Here is a 10,461-nt window from a genome sequence, read left to right as displayed (position 1 = left end):
CGTGAATTGACTATCATTACTCATGTACTCACAGGTGTTTATTTCTAAAATTCAGAAGGAATTTAATCCCTTTTGTTTTCCATCAACCACACATTTATTTGGAGCTCCATGTTTTCTATTAGACCATGCAAAAAAGGGGGCAAAATAAAATGATAATTTGTGCAATCCACTGAATTTGATCAACATCCTGATCAACGCCCACAGTGGGTATATAGTTAACAAGGTTTTTTTTTTCTACTAAAAGCACACTTTCCAAGAAGTCTCGTACAGGAAAAAAAGGTGGGAAAGGAGGGTTAGTGGAGAAAGTTTGGTGAAAATGGCACCCCTTCCTTAAACGATTCATGATGCACATTGGCTAACTAGAGAACCGGACTGACATAAAAACATCTCAGTAACCCAGCATTTCCAAACTTAGTTGATCAAGGAGCCCATTTTTTCCCACCTAAGATCAACTAATATTCACAGAAAACTAGTGGATATTATTGCTCTAAGAAACACTGCAGGTAATGTAGTTTTAAGTTAACTATCTTAACTTTGCCAGCATGGATACAAACAGCGAGGAAAGGGAAACGGGGGTCGTCTTGCTGCGGGGCCTTACCCCATTCAGGGCTGAGGCTAGACCAAGTACCCTGTTTGTTCCTGTGTCACCAACTCCTGCCCAGAAAGACTACCTTGTCATACCCAGGAAACCATTATTCAGGTGGCATTATAGAAAACAGCAACAGTCCTTGCTGGAATCTCTAAACAAACTCTCTTTTTTTCAGAAGCCCTGTATATACACATTTCCCCATGTTGAAGCAGAGTTTTACATAAGAGATTCTGCTATGCTCAGGGACAAGGTAACTTGTAGTAAGTTAAATTATAAATAGCCTTACAAAAACATCCAAGTAGACACCAAACACCACACTTGGTTAGAAATGATATTTATTATCCCCTCCCCCCATGTACAGATTACTTCTCAGAAACATGAAGATATTATCCATGTCCTCTTCAATTACAGTTCGTAAAAAATAAACTTAACTCATATCCCGTCAACAATATATTTAGCATTTTTTAAAACAACAGCCATTTTATTTTTCCATGTTAGTTCAAGAATAGCTTCAAGTTTTACCTTTTGGATCAAATCAAGTCAATCTCTGTTTATCGGTAACAATTTCCTGACAGAGCCCCTCCCCCCAACCCCTAAAAAAATTCTATATCCTAAGTGATAAACTCTTCTTGTACATTCAGCAAACTTTATATCGGAAAAGAAAAAGAATAATTGAGATAGGTATTTACTTTCGTGCACAGTAATAAATCTAGCTGAGCTTCTACACCTTGCTTTGCAATGATGTTTACATAAAATAAATCATCTCTTATCAAGTTACAATGGTAATTTCTTGAAATGTAGATATGAAAGCTATACACTTAATCCACTGAAATTTCCTTATTTTTTAATCTGTAATTAAACCATCATCATAAGGACAAGCTTCATCCCAAGATGTTTCCCCTTTCCCTCAGCTATTTCTCTTGAAAAGCCTGAATCCTCTCTCAGATCATGTAAAGAGATACGTTAAAAAGCACAGAAAAAAAAAAGTTTTAGCTTGCTGACATAATGCCCTTAAGTTTGCTGACATAATGCCCACATTTTAACTTTAAAATATAAAATCAGAGTTAAAGCATCACTTAATTCATACAGTACATTATTAATCAACAGTGTCCCACCAACTCAGAAGTTTCCTAAATTGGTTGTCTTCTCTGCATTTAGTAAGTTTATAACCAATAACTCAATCAAAGAATGTGCTTGTAATAGGCTGCTGGTCTAATTTTGGAATCAGAAGTTTCATATTGGGCTATTTTCAAATATAGAAATACTATGAGGGGCATATGAACTATTAATTTTGTTTCCCATTACCTATAGGAAGAATTTATTCAAATAAAATTTTACAAGACAAAATGCAAATCTATATACCTATATAGAGATGTATACATGTATATATTGAACCTAACTAAAGTTTTATAAGCAATACTAACAGTTCTGGTTACACATTCCTAAAGACTTAATTGTTTTAAAGATACATATCATAAAGAGGCTTATGCAAAAGGCAAAAATTAAGAATCAACATGATCTTTGAGGTTTTCAATATTACTTCAAAAAGCTGTTTCTATCCCCCATAGAAGAAAACTATGCATTTGTTTATCTTAGGAAAAAAATTATAAAAAGATAATGCTATCATGTAAAGAATTCACAAAAACTATATGGTATATCCCATAAAAGTCATACCTATTAAGGTAAATCACAATTATGGTTTATGTTGTATTACAGACATCACCATCGCCTTTCCTCTTTAATAATGAGAGGGCTTAACTTTTTTTTTTTAACTTACTTAACTAGTGCCACAGAAATTCAAGTCCCAGTAGCAACAAGTTAAACAAGATTACAAAGTAAGGCATTCTGCTCACACATCATGAAAATAACAGGCTTAGTACAGTAAAGCGGGCTTTATTTTTGCAATTTTATATAATCCAAACATTTTATAGAAGGCAATCTTTAACAAAAAAATCCAATTAATTGCTATTTTCCAGGGAAACAGAAAAACATACACACAATCTTCAACTTTGGCTATTTCTCCTACTGCCATATACAGAGGCTGATCTTATCTATTTAATAAAGCCCACTATTAGAAATGTGGATGAAATGTCTTTGACTATACCATTTCTAAGCCTGTAGGTCACGCACTAAATGATTTTTCAAATTATAGATTAGATCTAATTTGACAAAATCCCTGTAGTGTTATTTAGGAAAAAAAAGTGGACTCAGAACACACATGCGCGCGCACACATGCCATCGTATTAAACAGTTTCCTTAAACATTAATTGGTTCTCCAGAAAGAATCAAAATTCTTTATCATCAAGCTGGAGCATGTGTATAAGAGGCAGCAATGCAACCTTTTTCAGCACAAAGTAAGAATACGAAAGAACTTTTAAACAACTAGTACCTTGAACCAAAGATTTTACCAAAGATGAACTCTAAAATACATATTTTTTGAAATTTGGACTTAACTGCCTGTTGCACTTTTACATTAAGTGTTGCTTAAATAAAAATAGAGCATAAATTCAATATTCTACTGTCTAAACATTTTAAAGCAATGGTTATATCATCATCAACAGGTAAAATGCACCTAATTTGGGTCTTTGACACCTCTTGTATTAAGTTTATTGTATGATAAAGTTCTTCACAGTTTAAAATATTGTGAAGAAATATATTTAACCATATTCACATATTATGTACACATACTATGTATCTGATGTATCCATAAACTTTTAATATGTATCAGTAGGATACCCCACACATATGCAGGAACCCTGAATAATATGGTTGGTGTAGACTATGAAATGATTTCCCAGAAATGCTTAGAAATAAGAAAAGAATATTATGAATAATTATAACAAAAATTTTACCTTATTTACATAGTGCCTATCTCCCAAGAGGTAAATATGCTTTATAGACATTTTTTAGTATCTCTGTGAGGGGCATTGGGAATATTACCAATTCTCATTTTCCAAAACCAAGTAACCTGCCCAGGATCATACACTTTAATAGTGGCAGAGTAAAATACAGACACGGAGATCTCCTAACTCCAATAGTAAGTTCCAATTACTAGATCAAATAGTCTTGTGGTGGTAACAAGATTTCCATCATTCAACAGAACTTCTACCACAAAGAATTAATTTCTAAGTCTTCATATACTTGTGATTGTGCGTTATATTTATACCACAGGGAGATCAAAATGGTTTTTGGTTTGGCAGATGAAAAAGTCTAACATTCAGTGTGATTATAATTCAGTGTAACTTCTCCAGTTTAAGTGCGACACAGCTGATTGGTCTATCAGGGAGATGCGGTCAACGTCTAATCATGGCTGAAGAGCTCTCAATCCAAACAGCTATTGCATGATTACAGAGATAGCCTACAATCTTGTATTGTCTTAAAGGTCTTTTCTATCTCCACATATGGTATACACATATATAAATAAGCATTTTAGCACAAAGTGTACAGTTAGCCTCAGTTCATGTTTAAATAAACAAAGGCCTTAAGGGTGAACTTTAAAGGCCAAGAGCTCCTCAGAGTGCATGTTGTTTAAAGATCGAAGGTCTGGCAACTTTAGAAGTAGTTTTGTAAAAATAGAGGCCTCATTTGGATGGTTTTTCATTATTAAGGTCCTTAGTGCACGGATGAGAGTTTCCTGCAAAGCCTCCACAGAGTTGACGTTTTCTATTCCAGATCGATCTAATGAGAAGGAATAGAAAAATATGAAGGAGAGGACATATTATTAACATTAAATATAACTCTTGCTCATAAATCTCACTAATGAATTTAAAACAATGCTTTATACATTGGAACAAAGGCAAAAGATATTTGACCAATTTTTTAAAATCTCAATGGCAAATTTTCCAGCTATTTACTATATTATAAAGCATATATATCATACAGTACATTTGATAAACCAAACTTCTTTATTACTTAGCAATTTTTGTTCACAAAAAGAGAGGTTCTGATTTTTTTTTTTTTTGAGACAGAGTCTCACTCTGTTGCCTGGGCTAGAGTGCCGTGGCATCAGCCTAGCTCACAGCAACCTCTCACTCCTGGGCTCAAGTGATCTCCTGCCTCAGCCTCCCGAGTAGCTGGGACTACAGGCACGCGCCACCATGCCCGGCTCATTTTTTCTATTTTTAGTTGTTTGGCTAATTTCTTTCTATTTAAAGTAGAGACAGGGTCTCGCCCTTGCCCAGGCTGGTCTCGAAATCCTGAGCTCAAGCAATCCTTCCACCTCGGCCTCCCAGAGTGCTAGGATTGTAGGTGTGAGCCACCGCGCCCGGCTGAGGTTCTGATTTTTAAAATTAGTTGTCATCTGCTGATTTCAACTGCTTCTAATTGGCAAAAAAAAATTATGTAGTATATAAAATTTTTAATACATATGGAATATATTCTCATTTGTACCATGTGTGGTAGGCAGCCTCTACAGTGGCCTCCAATGATCCCCTCATCCTGGTATTTATGCCCTTGTGTAATCCCCTCCTCTCAAGTTGGCTAGATTTACTAACTTCTAATGAAAAAAATATGGCAGAAGTGATGTCACTTCTGAAATTAGATTACAAAAATCTGTGGCCTCCATCACTCACTCACTCTGAGAAAAGCCAGCTGCCACATTGTGAGCTGCCCTATGGAAAGGCCCACATGATAAGGAACTGAGAGTGGTTTCCAGCCAATATCCAGCAAGGAACTGAGGCCCTCAATCCAACAGCTTGCAAGGAACAGAACCTTGCCAATAACCACACAAGCCTGGAAGCAGATCCTTCCCTACTCAAGCCTTCATATGAGACCACAGCCCTGTCCACATGATTACAACCTCCTAAGAAACCTTGAGTCAGAGGCACGTATCATAGTCTCAACCCTCAAAAACTGTGAGACAGTAAATGTTTCCATTTTTAAGCCACTAAGTTTTGGGATAACTTGTTATGCAGTAACAATGCAACTTTATCATACTAGGGATATTTATATTTATTATACTAGTTATAGTACCTTACATTCACTTTCATTTAGCATACTGTTGTTTACTAAGCTCGTCATACAAAGTTAATAAATTAGTAATTTGGCATAAACCAGCAATAAAGTATCTTAAAATTAGCCAAATGTATGCAGTTTGCCCACAGACTTTTTTTTTCATCAGCAAGGGCTATTTCCTCCCTTTATAATAGCAGGCACAAGAAATAGTCAACCCCCCCTCACCACCACCAAGGAGGTTGTAAATAACAAGAAAAAGACTTCTAACTTCTACAAAGAAGCAAAATCCCAGGCCATTCATGCCCTTTCATTTTTTATAAGGACATTAAGAAGGTCTTCCATTAAAAGTGGTAGTTCAAAAAGGCCACTTGCAATGCAAGCACTTAGAACAAAGACTAAAATTTAATAGTAAAAGGGGGAAAAGTTTGATTAATCTAAACGCAGGAAAAAAAATGGTAAAAATAGGTTTATCTTACATTTAACAAATTTTGAATTATTATAACAACTATGTGCTAATCCTTATTGAAAAAGAAATCGAATGTTGACTATTGGTTTGAGGGGTCACAATTTTTCAGACAAAACTATTAGACAAAAGACTTCTTTCTCTTCAGTTTTTTCTTTTTTTTCTTTTTTTTAAGACAGCATCTCACTCTGTTGCCCAGGCGAGATAGAGTGCAGTGGTGTCACCATAGCTCACTGCAAACTCAAACTCCTGGACTCAAGTGATCCTCCAGCCTCAGCCCCCAAAATGCTAGGATTATAGGCATGAGACACTGCACCTAGCCTCTTCACATTTAACTTTGGCCAGTCATAAGGGTTCTCTCTGCAAAAATAATTAAAGCCTTCAATGATGCTTTGAAGTGTCTCCCTTGCCCTTGATATTCAAGTAATTTTTTTTAAAACATCTTCACACTTCATTAAGTGCACTTCATCCTTGCCAAATGCTTACTGAATGTACGTGCTGGTTAGTGTTCTAGGTGCTAGGGAATCAACAGTGAACAAAGCAAACCAAAATTCCTTCCTTTAAGGGGCTTATATTTTGGCAGAATAAAGTACAACCATGAGCCACATGATGACATTTCACTCAATGACAGACCACATATACAATGGTGGTCCCATAAAATTATAATGGAGCTGAAAATTTCCTACTGCCTAGTGACGCAGCCATCATATGATAATGCAACACATTACATGTTTGTGGTGATGCCGGTGTAAACAAACCTACTGTGCTGCCAGTCGTAAAAAAGTCTAGCAGGTACAATAATATGCAGTACGTGATACTCAGTAATAAGCTACTATGTTACTGGTTTTAAAAATTTATTTTCTATACTTCACATTTTATCATTATTTTAGAGTATACTCTTACTTATTTCAGGAAAAAAAAAAAGGTTAACTGTAAAGCAATCTCAGGCAGGTCCTTCAGGAAGTATTCCAGATAAAGGCATTGTTATCATAGGGGATAACAACTCCACGCATGTTATTGCCCTGTGAAGAACCTCTAGTGAGACAAGATGCAGAGGTAGAAGGCAGTGATAATGATGATTCTGACCCTGTGTAGGCCTAGGCTAATGTATGCATGTCTTAGAAGTTTAAAAAGTTAAAAAAAAATAAAAAGTTTTAAAAATAGGAAAAAACCTCATAGAATAAGGTTATAAGGAAAGAAAATATTTTTGTACAGCTATACAATGTGTTTAAGCTAAGCGTTGAAGAGTCAAAGCTTTTAAAACTTTAAAGTTTATAAAGTTACAGTAATATATTATTGAAGAAAAAATTGTTTAGTAAATTTAGTGTAGCCTAAGTATACAGGGTTTATAAAGTCTACAGTAGTGTACAGTTATGTCTTAGACCGTCACATTCACCACTCACTCCTGACTCACCCAGACAACTACAAGTCCTACAAGCCCATTCATGGTAAGTACCCTATACAGGTATACCATTTTTTATCTCTCATACCATATTTTTACTGTACCTTTCTATGTTTAGATATGTTTATACTCACAAATACTTAATCACTGTGTTACAATTGCCTACAGTATTTGGAACAGTAACATGCTATACAGGTCTGTAGCCTAGGAGCACTAGGCTATACCATAGAGCCTAGGAGTGTAGTAGGCTACACCATCTACTTGTATGTAAATATATACTCTGTGATGTTCATACAACAATGAAATCACCTGATTCATTTCTCAAAACGCATCCGTCATTAAGTGATACATTACTGTAATTGGTTTGGATCACATTATCATTAATTTATAATACCAAAAAATGAGAAAGAATGACAGTGATCCTCACAATCAAAATAACCTAGATGGGCAAAGAAAGAAACAACTGGTAAGTTGGGAAAGATATTTGAGCAGGAACTAGTACTATAAGTAGTTAGTCCTTCAGTGAATATTTTGTGTTGAGGTAACGTATACTTCTTTATACAATTCAGAACTTCAGAGAACTGGATGCCCACACTTAAAAAAATGCAAACCGTATTACATTTTTCTGAAGCCTTAATTTCTAAAAGCATGGTCTTTTATGATTTCAAGGCCAAAGAATCTAACTACAAATCTGGCTGGATCATAAACGATCTTCTGGAGACTGTAATGTTAGAATGCACACATTGAAGTGGAAATTCATCTTCTAAATGACACACTAACTGCTACACTACTACTTGTACAGTTTAATTTATGACACATCTATCTTCTACTTCCTTAGTTGGTTCTTCATCTCACTCCCAAGCCTGTACTCCTCACCAAACTAAGTATATTCACTTCTTACAGGATGGAAGTCAAAAACTTTTGATAAAAACCTCTATGGGCTGGGCACGGTGGCTCACGCCTGTAGTCCTAGCACACTGGGAGGCCGAGGCAGGCGGATTGTTTGAGCTCAGGAGTTGGAAATCAGCCTGAGCAAGAGCGAGACCCCGTCTCTACTAAAAATAGAAAGAAATTAATCGGATAACTAAAAATATATAGAAAAAATTAGCCGGGCATGGTGGCGCATGCCTGTAGTCCCAGCTACTTGTGAGGCTGAGGCAGAAGGATCGCTTGAGCCCAGGAGTTTGAGGTTGCTGTGAGCTAGGCAGACACCACGGCACTCTAGCCCAGGCAAAAAGAGTGAGACTCTGTCTCAAAAAAAAAAAAAAAAAAAAAAAAAAAAACCTCTATGAAGACAACTGAAATCCAATGTGCCTTGGCCTCACACCTACATGCCAGTCCCTAATCTTCAACTGGAAGTGACTAGTATCATTTTATACAACCTGAAAAAAAAACTTACCTTCCAGATACAATTCCCCTTTCATGGTATCATGATTTTTTCAATCTCACAGGCAAATTATCAACATTTGAGATTTCATTCTCCCTTAGCAGCTAAAGCTATTCTGTTAACAACCGGTATAACGGAATGGCTTTGAAGCCAGACTAATAGGAGTTCAAATACCTGCTTAGCCAATAACTAAAAATGTGACCTGGGTAAATTATTTAACCCCTCTGGTTCCTCAAATCCCTTGCTTATGTAACTGAGGATAATGTAACCTAGCTCAAAGAGGTCTGTTGTGAAGATAAAATATATAATGAGATCCAGAAATTAACAAGCATTTCTTCTGACAACCTAAAAACCACAAAAACAAAAAAAAGCGGCAACTATAGATTCCAAGGTAAACAAAAGGTATTTTAAAGATAAAGAAAACTACAAATGTTGCTTAATTCTAAGCAACTGATAGAGAACAGAAATAATCCATTTATTACCTGATGCAAGAACCTGATTCATTCCCACTTCAGGCTGCAGAGATTTACACTACCTTTCCTATCATTTCAACCTCACTGTGTGAACAATGAGCATTATTTACTTAATCATAATATTGTAAATGCTGACTTTTGACTTTTCAACTTTGAAAATCAACTGATCAACAAAGCATGGAACAATCAGTTAAAGAACAAGATATAAATGTTTTAGGTCAGGCACAGTGGCTCACGCCTGTAACCCTAGCACTCAGGGAGGCTGAGGCCAGAGGATCACTTGAGCTCAGGAGTTCGAGATCAGCCTGAGCAAGAGCGAGACCCCACCTCTACTAAAAGGAGAAAAAATTAGCCAGGCATGGTGGCATGTGCCTGCAGTCCCATCTACTTGGGAGGCTGAGCCAGGAGTATCACTTGAGCCCAGGAGTTTGAGGTTGCAGTGAGCTATGACGACACCACTGCACTGTAGCTGGGGCAACACAGCAAGACTCTGTCTCCAAAAAAAAAAAGAAGATATAAATGTTTTAATTCTTGACTACATAAAAGAAATGGTATAGCAAAAGCAGCAGGGTACAGAGGAAGGGAGATACTCTCTCCGCATGTAATAAGAAGATTCCATCTAAACTATCCAAGAGAGATTATGTAAAAGTGAAGGATCAAAGAATGTGAGTATATTAAAATTATAAATAAAGCCAATAAAGTAACTGAAAAAATAAAACTTATGAAAACTAAGAAGGAAAAGTGAGGGCACTTTTATTTATCAGTTATATTTACCAAATAAAAAGAGGTACAAGCACTATATTCAGAGCTGGGTAGTCAACCATCAGAAAATTAAAAAGAAAGATAGTTAGAAATCTAGTTCTCTGAAGAATAAAGATAGGAGTAGAAGAAAAATGTAGAGACTTTTTACTCTATATTCTTCCGTAGTTTTTGAATTTTATTTTCCTGTCTAGATAATGTTTTAAAAATAGCTAGTCATTTTTAAGTGGTAAAGATTTAGATTTGACATGAAACCTCTTACGTCTGTGCTTATATATCTTCATGTATAGACATAACAAAAATAAGAATCCATTGTATTCTTTTATAATCAGTTTTTTCTGCTTAATATTTCAAACTTTTTTTTTTTAACACATCATACATCAGTAAACAGGTGGATGGATAGATGGATAGATAGGTAAATGGACAGAGACTCCC

At 35.7% G+C, this 10,461-nt stretch overlaps 1 protein-coding gene across 1 annotated transcript in view; it reads right to left on the bottom strand.

Moving 5' to 3' along the window:
• Positions 1–907: 907 nt before the first annotated feature.
• Positions 908–10,461, bottom strand: part of NR1D2 (nuclear receptor subfamily 1, group D, member 2) — a 31,203-nt gene continuing 21,649 nt past the window's right edge. The window contains exon 8 of the mRNA XM_012644570.1: positions 908–4,267. Coding sequence (XP_012500024.1) covers positions 4,071–4,267 — 197 coding nt within the window. The 3' untranslated portion in view covers positions 908–4,070. The remainder of the gene's footprint in view (positions 4,268–10,461) is intronic.

The sequence above is a fragment of the Propithecus coquereli genome, unplaced genomic scaffold (assembly GCF_000956105.1).
Source record: "Propithecus coquereli isolate 6110/MARCELLA unplaced genomic scaffold, Pcoq_1.0 Scaffold214, whole genome shotgun sequence".
Taxonomy (NCBI): domain Eukaryota; kingdom Metazoa; phylum Chordata; class Mammalia; order Primates; family Indriidae; genus Propithecus; species Propithecus coquereli.
The sequence above is the reverse complement of the archived record's forward strand: the minus strand, read 5'-3'. Positions and strand labels throughout refer to the sequence as shown.